This window comes from Psammomys obesus, unplaced genomic scaffold (assembly GCF_907164565.1).
Source record: "Psammomys obesus unplaced genomic scaffold, mPsaObe1.curated_primary_1811, whole genome shotgun sequence".
In the NCBI taxonomy this organism is placed as follows: domain Eukaryota; kingdom Metazoa; phylum Chordata; class Mammalia; order Rodentia; family Muridae; genus Psammomys; species Psammomys obesus.
In genome coordinates this window covers 4,502,982-4,528,400 of record NW_026596256.1, presented here as the reverse complement: position 1 = coordinate 4,528,400, position 25,419 = coordinate 4,502,982, and the positions used below count along the sequence as shown (strand labels likewise).

Genomic DNA, 25,419 nt, shown 5'->3' with positions numbered 1-25,419 from the left:
ATAGCCTCAGAAGTCCTGACCTTAGTAATCTACTGCCAGCTGGGTCACCTCCCGAAGGTTTCATAGCCTTTAAAACAGCAGCAAACCTGGGGAAAAGAGTTTTAAACTTGAGTCTATAGGAGACATTTGCCATTCAGACCATGACAGGGCTAGTGTAGCCAGCATCTGACAATGTCTGGCCAACATGGAGGAACTCTGAAGGAGAACTTAAGTAAAACTTGTTAACTCCCAGGCGTTTTCCTGTGACTAATAACCACAAACAGATGTGTACAGATGCACAGCAGCCTGGGAGGTTTCTCAAGCCATCTTTCTCCCCAGATGCGTCGTTTGCAGAGTTATTTTTCAGGAATGACTATTAAAGATGGTGAGGAACATTACTGCCTGAACAACTGAAAACTGAATCAAAATAGGTTCAGGAAAATAGCTCAAAGCATTTAACAAACTTTGGAGAATTAAATGAACTTATTTCAACCACCTTTTGCTAAATACAATCTGGCTGAAATATTGGGAAGCACAAAAATAGAGATTGAAAAAAAACACGTAGCCTTTTAAAACCTTGAATATCATAGAAAAGGTGGCAGGAATATGCAGTTTCATGTTTATTTAAGGAGCGAATTCGAAAGATATGCATGATTGGCCATGATGTGTTGTAGGAGGACTGCCTCCAAACCACTTTGTCAAGTAAGGGAAACTGAAAATTTGAACTGAAAGATAATAATAGGAAGATCAAGAATAGGAAATAAACATGGTAACTATTGCCTTGGGGCACATCCAAGAGAGATGGAATGATTTGCATTTGTGTAGAACACATCTCTGAGACTTAAAAGTGAGGTTAGTTTAAAAAAATAATCACAAATGTCGAAAGCATTATAATTAATGAGAACAAATGGCAGCTTCAGAGAGAACCAAGAAAAGAGATTAAGCAGCTGGGAGTATTGAGAAGACAGATCCAAGCCCCCCCCCCCCTTTTTTTTTTCAGAGGCTCTGATGAAAGTGTGTAAGGGGCCTACTTAGTTTTGTGCCATTGCCCAGGAGCAGACTTAGCAAGGCCAGTCTGGGGCTGGGGCCAGGACATCAAAGGAATTAAGCATTTGGTTCCTGGGAACTTTGCTTTTCCTTGTGAAGAGGCTGGAGTTGTCCATCCCAAGGTTGCTGTGTGCTTGATTATTAATACTCTGGATATATCGTGTGTTCCCTTAGTGCAACATTGTTTGACTAGCCTACTGTGGACTCTATCCCATTTCTCCCCTGGAAAAAGTACCTACGATGCCGAACTTCTTAATGAGCGTGCTTGCCATAAGGTGAAGTCTATGCAGGACCTCCTGATTCTGCGCTTTTCTATCTCTTTACCCTCTGACCCGGCCTTTTCTCTCCGGACCTGCCACTGAAGTATGGTCTGCTGGTCCAGGTCATGGAGATAAAAAGCCTTCGATGTTAATGGTACCCACATGTTCATCACCGTGCCAAACTTCTCAGCCATGTTTTACTAGAAAAAGGTAACATTAGTGAAAAGCAACATCCATCTGCTAGAATATGACAAATTTAAAATGTCTTTGCTTAATTGTCCATTGCTTCAATGCATGTCTGCATATGTCATGTGGACATTAAAGGTTCATGAAAATAGGGTGTTTAAAATCATCAATCAAGACATGCACTTCAAAATGTTATCTGTGTAAAGTCAAAACAGACAGCTGTACTCGGGTGTGATGAAATTCTTGAAGACTGCAGATGGGTGAAGCTTTTGGCTTTGCTTTTCTTGTCCACAGGAGTTTATTAATCTCCACATCTTCAGCAGCTGATCTTATTGGCTCAAAACAGAGATGAGTTTGCATTTTGCAGAACTGCTTCCTCCTTCCAGATACCTCAAGACTGCTTCTCATTAGCAAGTCTGCGTTGGTTCACATCCCAACATTTGCATTTGATATAAGTCCGTGATGCTCCTGGGGGCACATCAGTGCTCAGCAAAGTCTCCCACGCTTCTGAAGTCACATGGATGCAGAAATCTTTGTAGTGTGCCCATCTTCAAAGTAGCACCAGAGAAAATATGTGACCCAGTAGAGTGTCTTTCCTGCTCGGATGTTTCCCTTTTGTGACAGCAGTGGCCTGTCCTGACCCATGAAGATATCTCCTCCACCCACTGGCTAACTTTGGTTTTCATAACCTGGGCTCTGTTGCTCAAAGTATCACATTTTAGTGCTAGCATGTGAATAAAGAGCTCAGATTCTAAAGCTGTACTGTGTATTCAAATTTGGTTTCTTTCTGTTGCCAATTTGGGGAAAAAAAATGTCTGTGAAAATTTCTTCTTCTGCCAAAAGTAGATAAAAACTGTGTCTAACAGGCACACCTTTAATCCCAGCATTTATGAGGCAGAGGCAGGAGGATCTCTGTGAGTTTAAGACCAACTTGGTCTACAGAGAAAGTTCTGAGACAGCCAGGGCTACATAGAGAAACAAAAACAAACAAACAAACAAACAAACAAACAAAAAACCCACAAAACCAACCAACCAAACAAACAAACAAATAAACAACCAAATAACCGACCAAACACACTGTGTCTAATTTGGAGAATTGTCAGGGGGATCCATGCAAGGTGCTTGGCAAGTGTTGTATAACATATGTCCAATAGATGTCATCTCATCAGTGTTGTGATGTCTGTCTGGGTTTCAAATGTGAGATAGGCTGAGTGGAGACTAATGGCTGGTGTGGGAAGGGGAGTCACACACAGTGTAGCTTCTAGTTCTCACTCACAGGGCAAAAACAACAGCCAAATCCAAACCTTCAGATGATGCCAGGTGACAAAACAGGAAGACCATAGCAAGGGAATAGCCAGGGAAATCAGAAAAAAGAAATGGAATATTTCCAGGGTAAATAATATAGGACCTTAGGGAAACCTTAGATCCAAGAATCAGGGGCAGAATGGAAGTAGCCCCTTTTCTGAACTCCCAGTGAGCAAAGGCATGCTAGCCTTCTTTTTAAATTGTTTTTGGAAATAGAGTCTTCTCTCATGCAATACATCATGACCACAGTTTCCCCTCTTTCCATTCCTCTCAGCTCCCCCTCCCCGACTTCCTCTATCCCCCAAATCCACTCCCCTCCATTTCCTCTTCGGAAGAGAGCAGGCCTCCAAAAAAAAAAAAATGACAGCCAAACAGGACAAAACAAGATAAAATAAGACAAGGCACAATCTCTCGTGTCAGGGCAGGTCAAGGTAATCCAAGAGGAGGAAGAGTCTCAAGAGCAAACAAAAGAGAGAAATACCTGCTTTCACTGTCAATAGTCTCACAAAAAACACCACCACCAACCTAATAGCCAGAACATACATGCAGATGAGCTAGTGCAGACCCATGCAGGCCCATGCTCGCTGCTGCAGTCTCTGTGAGCCCACGTGAGCTCTGAGTAGTTGACTCAGGGGGCCATGTTCTCCTGGTGTCTTCCATCTCATCTGACTCTTACACTCTTTGCTCCCCGACATCCTTGGGGGTCTCTGTTCTCTGAGGGGAGGCACCAATGGAGAGCTCCAATATAGACTTTATCTCTGCATAATGTCTGGCTGTGGGTCTCTGCACTTGCTCCCATCTGCTGCTGGAGGAAGCCTCTCTGACGACAACAGGCCAATATAAGTACATATATTTAGTTATTAATATTTAGTTAATAATATATTTAGTTATTAATATTTAGTTAGTAATATATTTATTGTTTTATTTTTTTAATTAATTAATGTTTTTGTTTGTTTGTTGCCAGTTGTAGTTGGTTCTACACTAGGTCTCTGGGCTATCAGTCTCTGGTTGCTGGCCATCCAGGCCGTGTAGGGCATGAGCTACTTCGTGGAGTGAACCTCAAATTAAACCAAACATTGGTTGCCCCCTCCCACAAGTTCTGTGCCACCACTGCAGAGCATCTTACAGGCAGGACAGATTGTCGGTGGAGGGTTTTGTGACTGGGTTGGTGTCCAGGATTCTCTTTCTATAGCCTGCAGAAAACCTTCTTGCACTAAGGAGACCAGAACCTAGGGGTAAAGGCTCCATACTCACTCAAGCTTGACCTCTCTACATTCAACGAGCTGTGTGGATGTTGTCCTTGGCAACAGGGCCCCACTGTAAGTTCTCAGGGAGCAACCTTTTGTCCTAAAATCAGTCTGGGTTGTTTAGGGAATCTCCACAGGACCTCCTTGGCCAACAACTCAAATGAGTTTAGCCCTGTCCTGCCACTGGAAGCCTTGTATGATTACAAAAGATGGCCAGTTAAGACTCTGTATTCTCTAAGGGGTACAAGGGCCACCCTCTTAGATTCCACAAAGTTTCCAAACTGCCTCCAAAATTACCCCCAATTCCAAATATCTGTCCCTGCACTGATTTCCCCCATCCCTCTCACCTGATCCCTCTTGCTCCCATACCCACCCAACCTGAGTCCACCCACAGAATCTATTCTAGTTCCCTTTACCAGGTAGAATCATGCTTTCCATCTATAGCTCTTCTCTTTACCTAACCTTTCTGGGACTATGGATTATAGCCTGATTTTCATTTACCTAACCACTAATATCCACTTGTAAGTGAAAATATATCATGTTTGTCTTCTTGGGTCTGAAGACTCAGGACATTTTCCCCCCTAGTTGCATCCACTTGCCTGCAAATTTCATGATGTCTTTTTAAAAAATATCTGAGTAATACTCCATTGTGTAAACGTATCACATTTTCTTTATTCATTCTTCAGTTGGCAGGCATCCACGTTGTTTCCAGTTTCTGGCTTTTATGAATAAAGTTGCTATAAACATAGTTGAGCAAGTGCCTTGTGGTAGGATGAGGCATTCTTGCCCGTTAGTGGTAGAGCTGAGTCTTAAGGTAGATTTACTCCTAATTTTCTGATTAACCGCCATATTGGTTTCCTTAGTGGCTATACACTGGCTTTGCACGCCTACCAGCAAAGAAGGAGTGTCCCCCTGCTCCACACCTTCACCAGCATTATGTTATTAGTCTTAGCATTCTTACAGGTGAGAGATGGAATCTCAAAGTAGTTCTATTTTGCAGCCCCCTGATGCTAAGTATGCAGAACATTTCTTTGTTTTTCATCCACTTGAGATTCCTCTATTGAGAATTCTGTTTATATGTGTACTCCATTTTAAAATCAAATTATTTGGTTTTGTGATATTTAGTTTCTTGAGTTCTTTTTATTTGAATATTAGAGCTCTATTGGATGTAGAGTTAATAAAAATCTTTTCCACTCTGTAGGCTGCCCCCTTTTCTGATTGACAGTGTTCTTTGTTTTACAGAAGCCTTTGTGTTTCAGTATGTACCATTTATAAATTGTTCTTAGTGCCTGCACTATCTTCAGTTAGATTTCATTGGTTAATATTTGTCTGTTTATATGCTAATTTCATGCTTATTTTTTTTAACTAAAGCTCTGTAATATAACTTGAACTCAGGGGTAGTGATACCTTCAGCAATTCATTTATTGTTCAGGATTGTTTTAGTTTTCCTAGGTTTTTTGTTTTTCCATGTGATACTGAGAATTGTCCTTTCAAGCTTTGTAAAGAATTGCGTTGGAATTTTGATGGGGGTTGCATTAAATCTGTAGATTGCTGTTGATAAGATGGCCATTTTTACTATTAATTCTACCCATTCATGAGCAGGGGAGATCTTTCTGTCTTCTGATACCTTTTTCGACATCTTTCTTCAAAGACTGAAGCTTTCATCATACAAGTCTTTCACTTGATTGGTGAGAGTTACTCCGAGATGTTTTATATTATTTGAGGCTATTGTGAAAGGTGTTGTTTCACTGAATTTTTTTTTCCTCAGTCCATTTGTATAGTATCATATAATCTGTAAATAATGATACTTTGACTTCTTTAGTTGTCTCCTTTAGTTGTCTGTATTTCATTGTTTATTTGCTAGTGCTCTCTCTCTCTCCCTCTCTCTCTCTCTCTCTCTCTCTCTGTGTGTGTGTGTGTGTGTGTGTGTTGGGGGGTAGGCACGCACCCATGCACACAACAGTACATGTGGCAGTCAGAGGAACACTTGTGCGAGTTGGCTTTTTCCTCCTATCATGCAGGTCCTGGAGACTGGATTCAGTTCTCAGACTTGGTGATGTAGTTTACCTGCTGAGCTCTCTCTCTGCCCACATATCTACTTTCTTAAAGAGGATGGCTCAGGTTCTCTTCTCACTTGAGAGTTTGCCCTGATTGTGTGCTCTATTCAGTGGCTGTGTTGTTTGTCCCAAGGAGTACCAGGGTCTAGGTAAAGACATGGACTTTCTTTGTCGAGAAACTTTTTAACATGGTGTCAATTTTATTGATGATTATGCCCAGGTGTAAATTGTTTATATATTCTTGATTTAATTTCGATAAGACATGCGTGTCTATGAGTTTTTTAATTTTGTAGAGCAGAAGTTCTCAATGCCCCTTCAAGCAACCCTTTCACAAGGGTTGCCCAAGACCGTTGGAAAACACACCTATTCACATTATGATTCGTAGCAGTAGCAGAATTACAGTTGTGAAGTAGCAACAAAAATAATTAAAATAATTTTATGGTTTGGGGTCACCACAACATTCAGAACTGTATTAAAGGGTCAGGGCATTAGCAAGGTTGAGAACACTTGTTTTAGAGTATATGTTTCCAAAGCACTATGTAATAATTCTCTGTATTTTATTAGAATTTGTATTAACTACCCATCTTATCTCTACTTTTATTAACAGATATCTCTCTTTGCTTTGATGACTTGAGTAGCTATTTGTCAATCATGTTTATTAAAAAAAAAAAAACAAAAGCAACAAATAGAACCTCTTTGTTTGCTCAATCCCATGCGTTGTCCTGTTAGTCCCTGATTTCCCTTAACCTCTCTGCTGATCTTTGATAATTCTTCCTGCCTACTGCATTGTGATTTGGCTTGTTTTCTTTACCTAGGACTTTGCAGTGTATTGTTGTTTTTTTCTAATTTGGAGTATTTCTGATTATTATAAACACTGTAGCTTTCGAGCTTTCCTCTTAGAACAATGTTGGCAATATCCCAGAAGTTCCGGGGAGGGTTGCTCTTTTCATTTTTATTTAGGAGCTTTTAAATTCCCTTTCTAGTTTCCTCAATAATCAACTTGCTATAATATTTATTTTCAGTTCCTGGAGTAGTGTCTGTAGTATTTCATGCTTTTTGTTTAGTGTTGTTGCACTCTGGTTTATTAAAAATAAAAGAGAACATTTTGATATATTGTTCCGAGACATTAAAAAAATCTGGATTTTTACTTTTAATTTTTTTGAGTTTGTATTTTATGTGTATGCATGTTTGCCTGGATGCATGTATGTGCACAATGTGCATGCCCTGATGATAGAGGCCAGAAGAGGACCTTGAATCCCCTGGAACTGGAGTCATTTCTCCAGTGTTGTGTTTGAAAACAAAACAACCTAATGAACAGTTTTCAAAGTTTAAACAAATTAAACTGATGCTATTTTCATGAATAATTAAATCAAAACGCACCTTCCCATGAACTGATCATTGGACTGTGAACGACGGGTTCTTCATCCTCCCCATTACTGTTTTGTTTTGCTTTGCTTTTTCTTATGGGATATTTCTTATACTCTCAAGTTTTCTGTTATTGCCCAGCACCCACAACCAAACACCTGAAGGGCATAAAGTGTAATTGTCCCTCTTTCATGAAGTTTCTTGGCTTTTCCAGAAATTTCTGTTTTCATAACTTTTCTTAAACTTCATAAAAGTGTGGGCTATGAGGTAGTTAATTGCTTCATTGTTAAATGTAGACGCTACCAAGCAGCCTGTTTCACATATGGTCCAGTTCTCCGAGTGTTGTTTTTGGAATCTAGGTTGGAAAAAAAAAGCAACAGACTTTTCTTATCACTTGGACACCATACTGTCAATGAAGATCATTGGCTTAGACTTTACAGAGGCCCCACAGCAGTCAGAACAATGGTCTTATTTCTTAAAAAGGGGAATAATTAGTTAAGATTTCAGGAACCATTTTCTGGTATTTATGAAGGAGGTGTGGCTATATGAGAATTTCTGAGGTACTAAAGGACAGTAGTTAGTACGTTTCTTCTTCACTATTTTCTCACATGGGGAGGGGTTCCGGGTGTACACACTGTACAGCACTGACTATAAAAAGGGAGCTGGGGAGCACACACAGACATGACTAGAAAAAAATAAGAAATTTTTTGATACTGGTATCAGGTAATGAATGACAATGATGCTCAAAAGGTGGGGATAAAAAGGTGACCTAACATACTAAAATCTGTACACCTAAAGAAGCTATGCAAGAAGGAGGACTCTGGCTAAGATGCTCAATCCCCATTCAGAAAGGCAAAGAGGGTGGACATCAGAAGAGGGAGAAAACAGGGAAGAGGACAGGAGCCTACCACAGAGGGCCTCTGAAAGACTCTATCCTGCAGAGTATCAAAGCAGATGCTGAGACTTATAGCCAAAATTTGGGCAGAGTGCAGGGAATCTTATGAAAGAAATAGGAAATAGTAAGACCTGGAGAGGACAGGAACTCCACAGGAAGAGCAACAGATCCAAAAAATCTGGGCACAGGGGTCTTTTCTGAGACTGATACTCCAACCAAGTACCATGCATGGAGATAACCTTTAACCCCTGCACAGATGTAGCCTGTGCCAGATCAGTGTCCAAGTAGGTTCCATAGTAATGAGAACAGGGACTGTTTCTGACATGAACTGATTGGCCTTTGATTCCTTTGATTGTTCTTTGATCACCTCCCCCTGATGGACAAGGCTGCAGAGGAAGACAATGCAGCCACTCCTGATGAGACCTGATAGACTAGGGTCAGAAGGAAAGAAAGTGGACTGGGGGAGGGGCATGGATGGAGAAGGGGAAAGGAGGGTGTGATTGAGAGGGGAGAAGAGAGGGAGCTACAGGGAGGATACAAAGTGAATAAACTGTAATTAATAAAAATAAAAATGAAAAAAAAGGTGACCTAAAAGTGAGATTGCCCTTTCTGCCCCGTGTGAGTCTCAGGTTGGGATGTTAGAGGAATCCAGATGAGATACAGCGAAAAGGAGTTGGTGCTAAGCCTCAAAGATGTGTCAGAGGACCAGAGAGGAGAGAGTACACAGGGAGACCTCCAGATTTGCCACTGGACAGGATTAGACTGGGATACTCTGCAGAACCTCCTTTCCTGCTGAGGCTCCGGGCTGTGGGCTGCGGAGCATTTTCTCTCCTGTCTGGGTGTCTAAATGAGTGGTGGAGGCAATCTCATCACTCTCCTATGCTCCAAAGATTAGTAGATACCCAAAAACTACTGAGGACTTCATCAGTGAACAGAAAGCAAGTTTTTTATTTTTTCATTTTTTTATTTTTTTTGTGTGTGCAAGATGATTTTTATATCAGTGCCACTGAGTTCTTCTATTAGAAGACAGAAACTTTCATTCTTACACAGTTCCTCTATTTCCAGGATAATACTATTATAGAACTGGCATCAAGAATGGTGACTTACAGTCTTTGTTAGTGAGGATAATCATCAGTGACCTCCAGACTCTAGAGTGCATTATCTCCAACAATTGAAAGCAAGTTTTTTAAACCAGGCTTTCTTACCCTTGTCATTTCTCCTATGAGAACATGAGACATTTCTTACTTCTCATGTGAGACTCTTCCTAAGTCCCACAGTGACACTGTAGGGCTAAGTTCAGTTTCCTGCGCCAAGTTGGCCACTTAGGAGAGAGTCTGGGGTCTTTAGTCTACCCTCCCTCAGTGTTGGTGTTTCCAGTGACTAGTCTAAAGGATGGCGTTTGATTTTTGCATGCTATTGCCCGCTCTGTGCTTATTACATTACTGAGAGTACTTGTTTATTTCAGCCAGTCCAACCTGAAGATGATACTCATTAGTATCTGAGGGTAAAAGCCAAGCTAACCTTTCTCTTCTTTGACACACAGTAGGTGCTCTGGTAACTTAAAATCTTTTTTCTTTCCCCTTTGCTGATAAACACCTACAGCAAAATGGCTGGATAAAAAATTAACTCAAAAAATAAGTAGCCCTCCTTTATACAAAAGACAAACGGACTGAGAAAGAAATTAGGGAAACAACACCTTTCACAATAGCCACAAAAACATAACCTTAGCCAAGCAAGTGAAAAACTTGTATGAAAAAAAACTTTAAGTCTCTGAAGACAGAAATTGAAGAAGCTATGAGAAGATGAAAAGATCTCCCATGCTCATGGATCAGCAGGATCAACATAGTGAAAATAGCCAACCTACCAAAAAGCATCTACAGATTCAATGCAATCCCCATCCAAATATCAACACAATTCTTTGTAGACCTTGAAAAAACAATTCTCAACTTCATATAGAAAACAAAAAATCCAGAATAGCTAAAACAGTCCTGTATAATAAAAGATCTACAGGAGTTATCTCCATCCCTGATCTCAAGTTGTACTACAGAGCAATAGTAATAAAAGCTGCATGGTACTGGCATAGGGACTTTAAATCTTATTGACGGGAATCTTTGACTCATATTGCACTGAGCCCAAGAATAATCAATTGATGTCTTGTGAACTATGACTTGTTTATTTCATGACAGCCTATGGTACATTATAAATGTTGACTTTTTGCCTTTTGAGAAAAGTAACTTTCTTGATTTTAATAACTTAACAGTTTTGGGTTATATTAGACTCATTGATAATTCTGACTAGTTATTATGTGATGATCTTTTATGTCACATAATAGTTTGAAAAATTTGAGCAACACTTATTTTATTCAGTTTTCTTTATTGAGTACTTGTTAAAAATAAAAAAAGGTATGAAGTCCTATTCCAAAGTCTAAACTCACTTTTAACTTAAGCCTTGAGTTTTCTGAATTACCCAGTCTGAAGTAATTCTCCTTATACCTGAAGAATGGTTTTACTGAAATGTTTGAGAGAAAACATGTGTATTGCAAGAAGCATACGACAATCATCTTGAGAGTATAAATCAAGTGTATAAACAACAAAATTTAGCAGGAAACCCACACTGCATGAGAAATATGTAACATCACTGGCTGTAACCTGGTGTGATGGTTGTATACTGAGCACCTCCCCCCCTTTGAACCCTTAGCCTCCCATGGAAAGGTAACTGTACGCTTTGGTCTTTCCATGGAGTACATTCAGCCTCTCTCTTCTCAAAGAGGGAAAAAGCTCACTGAGCAGAGACTGAGCTGTTGTGGATCCAGTCAGGAGAATGATCTCTGGTGGATTCCTAAGTTAATCACAACTTTTCCCACTGAGATAATAAAAGCCACGGATGGTCCTACATTTCCTTCAGTTCCTACCCCACAGGAGGCTAACTACTGTTTTCCTATGTTTTTCTTTCATAAACAAAGAAATTATTTTCTGTGTTCAGGCTTGCTTGAAGACTGGTTTCTGTTTGTTGGCATTTCAGATTCTGAAGTCAATGTGGCTCTTACAATTTCCCTTGAAATCAGATTGTTGATTTAGGATTATATAAACTCTGTTGTCTGGTCTTTGGATTTTCACTGAGGACGGCCTTCTCTTGATCGTCTTCTAGATCCTGAGTAGAAGGAAGTGAGAGTAGTTAGATGTGAATAGGACAAAATCATGGGTAAGAACAAGGTAGCCTGTGCACAAATGTATCTGTCAAAGGCAATCATTGCTCCTTGTAACAAGATTTACTTAGACCATGTTGTCTGGATAATATATTCACTTTATGGTGAGAAAGACTTTATATCTTAATCAAAGGTTTACAGGAACATAAAATTTGATGATTTTAAATCTCTAGAAATTTGAAATGACTTTGTGTGCCTATAAGAAATTCTTGATAAATCTTTTAATTAAAAACATATGTAATTGACTACTTAATGTCAACATTCTATATACTGGGTTGGATGAAGGTCAGGTTTTCATAAACTATATTTATGAACCTTATGGGTTCTTTTAAATGTTAGTGTGCAATTATCTCAAGAATTAGAAACCTTCAATTCCAAGTGTGTAAGCCCTATAAAGGAAATCTTTGCTTTTGAATAAACTGAACCATTTACTAACTTAAGAGAAGATATTAGAAATTAGGCATAAATGGAGAAAATAACATTGTAAATGTGGTAGATATAATAGAGAATTAAGTTATGTAAGTACTTATTTGAGTACTATTGACTTATGTCTCAACTTCAGCCTCTCACACAAGTAATATTTACAAGGATTTAGGCCTGCCTGTTTTCAGCTCTCATATGAAAGCATGTCCTTTTAAAAAATGTTTATTTGTTTATATTTTATGTGTCTGAGTGTTGGTCTGTGTATTATGTGTGCGAGTGCCCACAGAGGCCAGAAGAGGGTTCCACATCTGGAACTGGAGTTAAGATGGTTGTGAGCTGTCTTGTGGGTGCTGGAAACCAAACCCACATCTTCTGCAAGGGCAGCCAGTGTTCTTAACCGCTGAGCCATCTCTCCAGACCCAGCATGTTTCTCTGACTCGGTAATTCAATACATTTAACCATTTACACAAGTCTATTTTCCATTCTTAAGATTTGTTCTACCTGAGTCAAGTAGTAAAGAACATAGTTTACTTCCTGACACTTACCACAAGAAGCTTTACATCAAAACTCACTAAATTTTCTGTTTGGCCAAAACCAAAATTCAACAAGCTGCATGAAACCCTCCCCTCTGTAAGTTACATTACCAAAATATGCCAAACATATATTAGTGCAGTAGATATGCCTACCTTGAACTCTTTTGCTGGCTTGTATCTTCTTTGCAGGTGTGTCTAAAATTAGAGATTGGTAGTTAGAAACGCTTTGGAATTTCAGGAAGAATCAGGAGGCCATTGCCAAGCACAGAAGTATGAAGTGTAAATAATGATTGTTTCAATGTATAGTTGTTTGAGTAGTAAACGTACTGGCCCTTAGAATTTCACACTGCCTGAGAAGCCATCTACTTCCCACACATCGTTGTGAATGTATAACAAAATACAGTGTTTTATTGTGTCCTTTGGAGTCTCTTACTCCATTCCATGTTTTCATGTAATAAATGGTTTTCATACAGCTGACATTTTGGTAAACTGTGACACTACCTTCCAAGAGGAATTTTACACATGACACATGTTGCCTGTGCCTCTGTAAAATTCTCACTATAAGCCAATTAACAATTTAGAAATGTGCCAAGGTCCACTCCCCCCAATTCCACTGTCCCTCCTATAAAATCATTGACAAATTAACTAGGTATAAATAATAAAACTTTTCCCTTTTTTCTTTAAATTTTCTTTACTTTCTGTGTAGGAGTGTTTTACCTGCATGTATGTTTGAGTACCACATGTATGCCTAGTGTCTGAGGAGCACAGCAGAAGATATAGAACCCATTGATGTAGAGTTATAGACAGTTGTGAGCTTCCATGTAGGTGCACAGACTCAAACACAGCAGTCATTGCTCTTAACTACTGAGCCATCTCTCCAGTCCCAACATTCTTCATATAGAAGAGTTGCAAGTGTTCACATGATATGTATTTTTGTAGCTGAAAACTAATTATCTAATTCTTTTAATATAACTACTGATGTGACAAGCTAGTAAGCCTAAGGTTACATATTATATTCACTCTGAGGGTATCTGGCATTAAAGGCTGATTGGTTCCTGTGGTTGTTTCATTTTTCTGATTGTCTTAATTTTTTTTCTTTAAAACTTTAGTTTTTTTATATATCATCAATACTAAACAACAAAGACAATTGATAATTTTTCATTTTTTGAAATTAAAAGCCTAAGCATAGTGTAATGTACAACAGTAAGCAAATGAGAAAGTAAACTACATTTTAAAGAACTTCTGAGCATTGTTCCAGTCTTAGCACACTTCCAACATCTTGATTCTCCATAAGGCATGTAACCATATCATGTTATCACTATAGTTAAACATGAAACCATGGAAACCCTTTAGAGATTGGATAAGAAGAGGGAAATGTACTTTAATTAAAAAGTCCAAGTTATAACATATCAAATAGACATTTTGTTTAACTGCAGGCTTATTTGATGATAGAATAATGGTTTATAACATATCACAATGAGATGGATGTAACTTTAAATATTGAATAAGGGCGTGGTTTATAGTGAGCTTATTAAATTCTATTTAATTGCAAAATTGATAGCAAGTTAAGAAGAATCTTCTAGATTCTTTCAAAAGGATGACTGCATTTAAATGTCCTCACATAAATTTGGTAGTGTCTGACAATGACGTTTTGCTAATTATTATTATTCTCTATGACAGCATCCAAATTAGAAACGAAGCTCAGAAACATCTCAGAATGAAATTACAATTAAATTCAGAGCCTGGGTTTGCTCTCTGGGCTCTGGGATATCTCAAAATGAAAGAGCTTTAGAATATGATTTCATAGGTGGGTGTGGGAGAATATACAGATACCTGAAGTCAGGGAAATGTTTGTTACTCAGGGGGAGCTTGAGGTTTAGAGAACTAGAGAAAGAGAGCTAACTTTTCTAGTTAAATCCCAGATAGTAATAACTAGATTGCACACTGTGAGTCTTTCAAAACACTCATTTATTCCTGTGTACGTGCATGCATGTAAGTTATAGACATCAAGTGTGTGCAGCGCCAGTGGACATCCAGAAAAGGGTACCAGAGCCCCTGGAGCTGGAGTCACGGGCAGCTGAAGGCTTCTAGGTGGGTGCTGAGAGGCAAATCCTAGTACTTTGAGAGGGCAGCAAGTGTTCTTAACCTCAGAGTCACCTCTTCAGGCCTACACCCTCCTTACTAAGAAAAGAAAAATCCCTAACAATATTTTGCTAAGCCTTCTAAAGTGGCGACCTTGAAACCAGTTCCCTAGATCTATGGACAGTTCACATCCCAGAGAAGTAAAGGGAACTGAGAAAAACAGAAATAGAAATGACTCCATTAATTAAAGAGAAAACACCATTTCCTTGACATGTAGTACATATATTTCGGGAGGAGGAATCGATTCTTTAATATTTAAGTGTCACATACTTACCCACAGTTTAAACCTACAGAAATGAAACAATAAAAATAGGAACAGGTTCTAATTAATTTTCTAGAAAGCATCGCCATTCCACAAAGCTGAAGACTATGGCAGGGTTAAAAAAGAAAAACAAAGAATTCAATTTAAATGCCACAATGTGTTCGCTCTTCCTTTAAGGTCTTACATGTTTTTATAGTAGAGAGTTACCTAGGGAGCTCTTTACTGCATTGTCAAGGAATCATTAGTTTCATTATGGCTTGGGATATGCCATAGGTCCCCTGTAGTCTGAAAGGAAGTCTTCTATTTTTTCAGATATATGTGAATATATACTTCAAAAAAACATTCTTGTTTGGATAAAACAATCATTTCACCAAATCCAGAAGCATGATATAAGAGATGGTATCTATATTAAACTAAGCAAAAATGGCTTCCAGAAATATGTAAGATCTTAAAAGGAGCTATATTTTCCTTGTGTGTATATATATACATATATATATTCTTTGTATAACTATTCATAGACATAGTTATACAACTTTTAAAATTATAAGCAGAAAGCCATGTGAACTATATTTTAGATAAACATCAGATTTCAGTTGACTTTCTCGATCCATAATATACTGCAAAGAACACATTTGCTATAGATATTTATTTATTTGTACTCTGGATAATTTTTAGTCTGATGTTTTGTTGTTAGAATCAAAATACATTTATTTAGCTGTCAATGATACAAATGATTTTTAAAACATTTCCTATTTGTTCGAATAACTATCACTGAAAGTCTGTATATTTTGAATCCTTTTTTTTCTTTGAAAATAAGTCAGTTTAATGCCACAGACAGAGTCCATTCCATACTTCAAAGATGGATTTTTATATACTAAAGAATTTCTAATCCTGAGTATAGATTATCACTCAAACAGTAAGAAAGAATGCATATTCACTTGTAAGAACGTAGTTTTGGAAATGCAAGTTGCTAAAAGCATGTTTTTATGCTTAACTATGCACCTACAAACCCACGAACATGCCTGCCTTTGCTATGGGGACAATGAATACGTTTTTAGAAACATGAAAAGCTTTTTCAAATTTAGGCTCATCTGCTAGTTAGCAAAATCGTTACTCTTTCACATAGTCAAAATATCTGCTCAATTTTCTGTGTCAAGGCAAAAAAAAAAGTATTCATTGTTCCCCAATTTTATATCATAAAACTTTTTAAAGACTGTTTAACCAGTAATGACTTTGTGGACTAATTGCTTATACACACCAGTCAATTTGGCGAAGACAGCCGACCATGCTGTCTTTTTAATCTAATTAAAGGAAAAGCTACTTGCCCAGTCTTTAAAAAGCTGAAGCACTCCTCCACCTCCTGTTAAGGGGGTTAGTTGTCAGCGTTTTACTAACCTCCCTGAAGAAGTCTTTTAATATCCTCATCTTCAAATAAGTGACCATCGCCACCTTCAATGAACTTTGTGACCTTGGAGACCTCTGAGAGGATACATGTTCACAGCAGAAATTGGTTCACATGATAGAAAGGAATTTGACACAATACACACTGCTACTTGTTCAGTAGAGAATTCCAGAGACTTCTCAGCTCCATCTAAGTTTTTCGTCTTGGTGTCTGGTACAGTGTTTTCATCAGCTGTTATTCAGTATACCGACAATCCCGACAGTGGCTACCAACAGTCTACTAGCAAAAACTCTGTCCACCTATCATCAGTAGCCCAGCAAACAATCCATCCAGCTACCATCAGTATCCCAGCAAATAATTCGTACGGCTACCACTTTTGGCGTTGTCCCTGTTTTTGGCCAATGCTTATGTTGGTGTGGAATATAAACACTGGAGCAAGGTGGCATGAACAGCATGCTCTAGGCCGTCAAGCCGACTTTAGACATGGGACAAGTGGCTTATGGCCACACTCTTGCTTTTCTAGGCATACTGACCTTTTTGCAAAAATTTCTCCAAGGTCTCTCCTGTTTCTCCACCTCCCGTGGAAATCCTGGTGTATTTTATCTCAGGACCTTAAGGAAAAGGGGTTTTAGGCTGAGTGGGCCACGTGGTCTGTGCTGCAACCACTAAGCTCCCTAGAGTAAGTGCAACCATGGGCGCTATGACAGGAATGGCCTCAGCTGTGCCCCCAGAGAGGCTGATGTGAAATCTGAGGCACAGACTGTATTAGTGGGCATGTTTAAATAAAATACATATTACTGCATTTAGGATTTTAGCTTAATTCATAGATGTGAGTCTCTTACAAAGTTTACAGTTTTAGACAGAGTCGTGTACACTTTGCTATGTAGATGTGCAGATTTTAACATGAATAGAACCCCAGAGGAAGTCGCTCTTAGTAGTCAGTAACTCAGAAACAGGCTGTAAACTAAAGGCAGAATGAAGCATGCATGTATACACAGAAGAAAAGATACATGTTTATTGACCTATCTATGAAAAAGTCTTAGAGTAAGACATTTAGAACACTATCTTTTTTTTTTTTTTTTCAAAAACAAAAACAGGAAATGGAATAGATTTAATAGTTATCGTGACTAGGTTTGTGTGCACATATATTAGGGTTAGTATAACTATAGTGTCCGTAGTGTGAGTACAGTTCACGTATGGAATTAAATGTTACCTGTGATGATTCGCTCTTCCCGGGTCTGTTTTTCAGTTATTTCAACGGGAACCCCATCTATGATTTTGGTGTACTTTTTAATGACAGGCTCTGAAGACAGAAAGAGTACCACGTGTAACTTACCCTCTTTCAGCGTTTGTACCTCCAGAGCTGGAGATTTTAACCAAAGATGCGTCTCTCACAACACTCTTATTTAGGAGTCAATTGTAGCTGTTGTTGGAACGGACTATGAATACATTCCGACCAGCGTGAGTAACCCTTGTGTCTCAGGTGAGCAGGAGAATTAGCTGCCAAGCTGAGCTGTCACTGGTAAGAAAACCTTCCAAGAAAACTTAGGGCTGGCTTCTTAGTGCAGTCTCTAAAAGGTTCACAGCAATTTTATTTTGCTTAGTGGTGTGTGTGGGTGTGTAAGCTATGGTGTGCCTATGGGGGTAAGAAAACAACCTGATCCTTTCACTCTGTGGGGCCCAGGGATCTGACCCAGATAGTCAGGCTTGGAAGAAGGCGTCTTTCCCCACTGAACCATCTCACCAGCCATTATTACCAGGGTCTTACACAAAAGTCATCAACCCCCTTCTCTTCTGGGAACAACACATCTTTTAGTGATTCTGCAAAGAATAGTGATTCTATTGCAATCGCTATACTTCATGTTTACCATTCTTGCATATTCATTGAAAGTGATCCAGAGTTTAAGCCTTAAATTATAATTGAATACACTTAAAGACAAGCTATGCTATATTCCTGACTAGCTAGCAAGAACTCATACCTAGTAAACACAATCTCTCAAACTTGCCTGAAGTGAAAATCAAGAGAAAATCAGCTGTTTAATAATTCTAAATCAACACTATTTTAAAGTGTCACGGGGATGCTACTGAGGCATAAGGAAAGGCAGGAGGAGTACCTCCATGGATCACTTCTGTCACGGTTTCACCTTCTTTAATCAGTCTGAAGTCAGGTTCACCTTCGATCTGGATCTTTGTCATCGCAGGTCCTGAGACATTATTGTAGGAGACAGATTAGTGCATTAAAGCAGCCCCTTCCATTTGACCAAACAAGAAACTCATTTCCACATTTCTCGTCATTCAGACTCCACTGTTTCAGGTTTTAGGAAAGCAGTTTTAAACATTTCCTGTTGGTTTTAGGTTAGACAATATTTAAGAAAACAAGTGATTTGGTCTGTTATGCTGCAGCTCCACCCACCTGCCTTAGCACTTACAGCCGCACATGAGCAAGCTGTAACACCATCGTCCCTCGTTAGCAGGTGTAAGGCCTGATTACACAAAGTAGTTTATGCGGCTTTCTCTGGGAATCAAACAACATCTACAGACTGGTGTCTCTTGAGTGACAACTGGTTCAAATCACACTTTGTCATAGGATATCGTCTGCCAGTCTGTACTAAAATATTTTATTTAATGTTTTTTTTTTTTATCCCTCGTGACCTTACATTTTTGTCGAGGGGCACAGGGCTGCACACTAAGAAATCTAATATACTTACCTTGAAGATGCTGTGGTTTAGAGGAAAACTGACTTGAGTACTTACCTTGACTAAGGGAAGGATGTAAACAGTAGAATCAACTCACTAACAGTTAACAGTGCCCTTCAAAGGCACAGTGGGTTGCATTGGGCTTGCAAAATAATTTTGTTCCCAGAGAAAATCAGTTCTAATGTTAGAAAGCTTACTGCTACATTAGTCAATCAGGAATATTTTATAGAGGAGTGAGAATTATTCAGTTCAGTACATTTAACTTGTACTTCTCAATAGCTGAATGGCATTGTAATTGATTATCTTTGAGAGGATTGATTTGTTTGTTGAGAAATCATCAAAGAACACCATTACCCAGAACTATGTAACAAATGATATTAGACAGAAAACCGTTCTTTTAACTCAAAGGGTAGGGATAGGTTTTAACACGTGCTCACCTTTAAAAGGAAGTATGCCCAATGACTCAAGGCAAGAAAATGAGTTAGCACTATGCTTAAGGTATTGGTTTTTTCTTTATCAAAGCTAAATTGAAACTCTGGAAACACCTTTTATTATTAAATATTACAAAAGAAGGAATTTTACCAAACATTTTATATATGTATAAAATGTATATATTTCATATATACACATATATACATATACGCATATATATGATAACTTGGAAAACATCCAGCACAGTTAAATTTTAGCTGACTTATTCTTAATTTTGAATTTTGGTTTAGTATCTTTTCGACAGAAACATTGTAAAATTATGTCTTGGACTCTGATTCATTTAGTAAGAACTCAAAACCATCAATGAATTTACAAAGTTCATATCCTGAGAAAGGAATGAAAGTAGCGAATGGAAGCTGTGGATGTTTGCCAGGATGGGTTGTTATTTTACACAAAAGTATCACTTTTCTGTCCTACATAGAAGAATATTTGTAGATGAGCTGACCCCACCTCCCTAAAGATTATTCTGAGGAAGAACCCAGGTAGACTGACCCTCAAGGTTACTCCCAACTGACAAGTGGCATACAGAACCTGTTGACAAAGACTGGGAGGATAGAAGAGTTGAATGAAGAAGTGTGGAAGGAGAAAAGCCTTTGGAAACGGGAACAGGGCACATGTGAATGACTTTAGGTTTGGAAGCTGCATATCATTTACAGCAAATTTTATTGACTATGGTTTTTAAAAAAATCCAATGTTTTTGCCCAAAATCGCTTGTCATTTTTCACTGACATGATAAATAGATAGATAGATAGATAGATAGATAGACACATAGATACATAGATAGACAGATGTATATAGTCACCTAAAACACTTTAAATTTAACTTCTACTTAAAATCCCAATTTTCTTCATCCACAAATAAAAAAAATGAAATGATAGAAATAATTTTTAAAAAAAGCTAAGCACAGATTTTAAAGAATAACTCAGCTATAGGCTCAAGAAAGAATGATGTCCATAGCTAGCCAGTCAGAGAATCAACCTTGTGTTTTCAATGAGTTTAAGGTAGGGTTGCCTAGATGGAAGAGACTCATGTATCTCATGCCATAGAATGAAACAAAATTCCAAACAAACTCAAATCCAAGAGTGATTAGAACAATATTTTCCCTAAGATTCAGTTAAAGGCATAATCTGTTCCTCTTTTGAAAGACTGTTTGCATCTTTCCCATGGAAAAAAGAGGACAGCAGGTGTATTCTTTGTGGTGAATTATTACTGCAACAAGCATTAATGTAGACACTGTTGCTTAAGTTTAACCTTAGAGGTAATAAAAATGCAGGAAATCAAGGTAATATCCAAGAGGTTGACATCAGTTAAAATAGCCGTATTAGAGAAAGAAAAGTGATATTTGAAATATGAGGTATGTATTTAATATATTTATATATAGATTATGTTCTGAGCCGAAATGTAGGCTCTAAGGTTTGATGCACTAAACAACGCTATTTCCTTTTCTGTTTTAGCAACCTACATCTTAAAGAATATCATGATTGCTCACTGGAAAAAAAATGCCTGCATTTTTTAAACAATTTTCTTTCAATGGCATAAAAGAGAATGACAGTGGTAGGAGTATGTGTAAAAATAAAACCACAGAAAGAATGTATTTTTTGAAGAAAACTACAACAGAACTTTTCAAGATTAATTTGTCAAGTGATTATCTGGGTACTAGTGTTAACACAACCTCAATTAAATTAAAATAAATACAAGCAAATGTACTGAAAATATTAGGGGATGCATCTTCTACTTTGCTAAAAAAAATATTACTCTCCACTATTTGCAATTACCCAAGCATGCCATTTGTAAAGAAATATTTAGCATGTTAGTTTAAAAAAGAATGTAGGTATATTCAGAGAGATGAGTTGATTACATGGCATTTTTCCAGAATGAAAGGAACCATGGAGAATTTTGGTTTTTACCTTCAGTTTTGATAATAGGCTGAAGACTGCCTTGAATGACTTTAATTTTTGGTTCCACGAGTTTGGTTATAATTTTAGTTGCTGAAAACATAGAAAGTGGAGCATGAACGAAGTTTAGCTAGAAACAACTCAAATGAAGTTGTCCTTTTTGGTCTTTGTATGGTTAACTTATCAGCTAAGGCACTAGGTTCAGGCAGTCACAGGAAATAGTCACAGCACATTAATGTCTTCTCATGTCCAGATGCTGGATCCTGCAGGCCAGTGACTTGGCTATGTTTCAGCGGGGAAGGGTGGGAAGGGACCTCTAACTAAATGATGCACCCTGCCTAGATAGAAATCTACCACTTTGAACCACGTCATTAAAGTACTGACTTCCCTTTGTGCTTCTTGAGAGTACTGGCTGTGTAGCAACAGAAGACAAATAAACATGATTAATTTCATGCAATTCATAACATCTTAAATTGCATTTTCAGATTCTTTCTCAATTAAAAGAAGGATATGGGAAGAAAAAGACCCTTGAAATACTCCCATGCATTTGGTATAGAAAAGAAAATATGGAAAATAATTCACAGTTGTAGAGGAGAATAAATTTCAGCCAGGAAGTCATGAGCGTTCTGCAACAAATATGATGTGGTCAACATTTTATTGCCAGCTTTGTTGTGATTATTTTAAGTACTTTCCATGTAAAGGTTTTGGGGTGAATGTATGTCACCTCCCAAGTGAGTTTATCATGGGTTTTGGTTGTGCCTTTTTTTTTTTTTTTTTTTTTTTTTTTTACTGTAGGAGCCAGGTCCTCAGATCTACAGGCCTCATCCTTCCTAAGTAGAAGTCTTAAAAGGTGATCCCAGTGGAAAATGCGTCAATTTCAATTACAAGTGTGACACAAAGAATCTGAAGCACAGTGTGGGTCCCTGCCAGTCTCGGGCCCGCTCTTACATTCTAAGCTGTGTCGACCCTTTGAATTGGCGTGTGCTAGACCTTTATGGGAACTACTTTTCAACAATATGTTATCCCTTGAAAACTCAAATTATAAAGCTCTAAACGGTATCAGATCTGTGTTTTCAGTTCTTGATCCCACCAGTGGTTCTGCCAAAGAGGACTCTTTCCCTGGAGCGTACAGAGACATCTGTTGCTATTGTTCAGGTGGAATAATTAACTAATAACTTTTAAGGTTTCACCTGCTGAGGAATTTGAACATTAGGGTCTTGATTGGCACTTTTGCTTTTGTGAAGGCTTAAGTCATTTGGACAGCTCTAAAGATTTCGTGACTTTTGTCCTCTATGTAAAATATTTTCTGTTTGACAACTTATATCAAAGTGTGCTCCCTAATAAAAATTTAAAATGTATGATATTTTTGGGAGAGGCAAGAAAAATAAGCACCAACAAAACAGACGAAATATTAGAGACAAGTTGACACATGATTTTGAAAATGGAATCTTTGCTTTAATTGGCCTGCACCTGTGTTCGAAACAGCCAGTACAGAGATGCAGTATAGACTGCAGAGCTGCTTAAGGCCTCTGAGTGGGCTGGCAAGTTACTAGATTTGCATAATTCTGCAAACATAATTCAGGCAATACTATAATAGTATTTTGGCTCATTATAAGCAAAATACTGTGTTGCCATGTACAGTCAATAGCAGAACTGATGTGGATAAAGCAGAAAAGTTAAATATTTTTGTTAAGGCTTCGTGGCATAGTGGAGGAAGATGGAGTCATGTGTCTGCTGAAAAGAGGCCAGGAGGACTCTTTTCTGTGTGTTGAGATATGTTTTTCCATGGCTGGAATTTAGAGAATGCCCCATCTCTGTGACTACAGTGGACTCTAAGGCACACTGGGGGCCTGGCCCTGGGATTGCAGCAGTTAGAGCAGGTGGGGAAGAGGACATTTTGTTTTGCTCCTTGGCTCTTCTCCTTCTCATGTCTCCCATTAATTTTAAGGAAAATGTTCACAACCAGATAGCTGAATGTTCACGATATAAAGGAGAATAATTTTCTAGTAGGCAAGTAAAGTAATGTTTAGCATATTTGACTGTTTTTGTGGGAGAGCCAAAACAAAATGAGAAGAACTTGAGATTTAAAGGCGACAATGAAAGAAATGGAATGGGGGAGGGGTGTTAGGAAAGAAAAACCATAATGGAGAAGCTATTTGCTGATTGACAGCAGCATTTATGATAAGAGTGAAAAGTCCTTTCATCGTTAAATAGTTGAACTTTCATCTTGATAATCTGGTAGTGTAGGGGGTTAAAACAATCACTTAGCAGATTTGGGGTTCTTATGCCCAGTTTTTGGGCGTGGTAAATTTTGAACCAGCATCTCGTAAGAATTGGGGCTATTCTGCTCATCTTCCCATGCGTAGCTCAGGCCGAGGGTAGGATGAGTGACAATGCTCTCTCCTTGTGCCCACTCCTTACCATTTTCAGATAGCTCAGAATGTAATTTGTCCCCTGACAGACCTTTTCAATTTACCTTCCCCCATTACGGTGTGTGTTTTTACTCTCCAATAAAGTGTCACTTTTGTTTCCAATTAGAAGAGAAGTGGTTCAATGGGCTTGGAGGGTGTGACTGAGCCTGTGAGGCTTCTTCCAGATCTCGAGCAGCGCTTGAAAGACAATGAGTTTCAGAGGATTTGGAATTCTAAATACCAGATTATCAGCAGCCTTTGTATACACAAAGAGAAGGATTTGCATTTGCATATCATCTCTGTTTGCAGCTAAAACTGTTCATATACTTACTATAGACAGTCATGGGGATTTCTTTGAAGGTGCTGCCACGAACAAACTGAAAATAAATGTTTATGTTTAGTAACACAACCTGTATTCCACTTCAAGAACACTGTAATTCCAGCTAAACTAAAAACATCTAAGGTGACTCAATGGACCTGAAGTTAGGTCAGGTGCCATAAAAATGACCAGGTTTTTACTAAATTTTAAGATTATAAAATAATCCACTGTTAAGTATATGCATATGCTGTGTTTTTTACATTTTCTACATTGTAGTAATGTTATATTAATAATTTCTAGTCTTTTATATCAACCCTACAACATCTGCTCAACATACTAGAAATAAAATCCATTAGCATTCTATACCTTGATTTGGATGTATTTTATCAGTTTGTTCAGTATTTCCAAGAGCTGATCATTTCCAACTGGAATGTCTGTGAATACAAATATTCAACGGACATGGTAAGAAAGTGGGTGATTAAAAACTAATGTCATGCTGTGCAGTCTTAGCCCATCAATGATTCAGTCTTTACAGACCTGCTGGATAGAGGAGCTTATCCACGACATGAATGACACCATTTGTGGTCATGATGTCAGATTCTTTGGACTTCAACTCATTCACCAGAAGTGTCTCATTAACCTTTCAAAATAAAGGGTGATGGTAAGGAGAAACTACATGAAGACCATGTAATGGTTGTAAGAGCTTTATAAATTCCTTCTGGTAACTTACTCCTTTCAGATAGATTTTGCTTCCCTGTGTGGTCTTCAGGATGTTAGTGACTCCAGGTTCAAAGCCCTTTCCGATATAAACCCCGGGGGTCAGGTGATAAAGAATGATGTTTTGGAGAGCATTTTTATCTCCTGCAGAACAGACAGATGATGATTTAATAATATGTTACTTTTCTGACATTTTGATACAAGAACTAAGGAATAAAACATTTCATTGTCTCAGTTTTTTCCTGTTCTGTTTTTTCTACAATGCCAACATTTTCTCACAGATGCCAATGCTTTATCAAAACAGTATTCATTTTAATCAGCTCAAACTATGCCAATTAGTCTTGAAATCATGACAGTTCCCTTTTGTACTGTGCAATTGTGTGCTTTCAATATTTTAATATGACAGTAAGCAGTTTATGAATAAACATTAATGAATGGCTCTTCTCACATCCCAAATAGGATAGAGGAAACCAAAGGTTGTTAAGGAAACTACAGGGAACTTTTCTTTTCTTTTCTGAAATCTGGCCAGGAAAGCTAAAGGTCTATTGATTCTTAATTTGACGGGTAAATAGCCGCCATTC

General features: G+C 38.2%; 1 protein-coding gene across 6 annotated transcripts in view; it reads right to left on the bottom strand.

Moving 5' to 3' along the window:
- Window positions 1-10,500: 10,500 nt before the first annotated feature.
- Postn (periostin) overlaps window positions 10,501-25,419 on the bottom strand; it is a 30,503-nt gene continuing 15,584 nt past the window's right edge. Inside the window, exons 13-23 of one of the 6 annotated variants that reach the window (XM_055596903.1) lie at window positions 24,852-24,982; window positions 24,659-24,761; window positions 24,488-24,555; window positions 24,134-24,179; window positions 21,404-21,484; window positions 18,423-18,512; window positions 17,522-17,611; window positions 16,842-16,919; window positions 16,302-16,385; window positions 12,656-12,697; window positions 10,501-11,491 (exon numbers count right to left, since the gene is read on the bottom strand). In XM_055596903.1, coding sequence (XP_055452878.1) covers window positions 11,454-11,491; window positions 12,656-12,697; window positions 16,302-16,385; window positions 16,842-16,919; window positions 17,522-17,611; window positions 18,423-18,512; window positions 21,404-21,484; window positions 24,134-24,179; window positions 24,488-24,555; window positions 24,659-24,761; window positions 24,852-24,982 — 851 coding nt within the window. In that variant the 3' untranslated portion in view covers window positions 10,501-11,453. The remainder of the gene's footprint in view (window positions 11,492-12,655; window positions 12,698-16,301; window positions 16,386-16,841; window positions 16,920-17,521; window positions 17,612-18,422; window positions 18,513-21,403; window positions 21,485-24,133; window positions 24,180-24,487; window positions 24,556-24,658; window positions 24,762-24,851; window positions 24,983-25,419) is intronic. The other 5 variants (XM_055596905.1, XM_055596904.1, XM_055596906.1 and 2 more) reach the window with 5 other exon arrangements.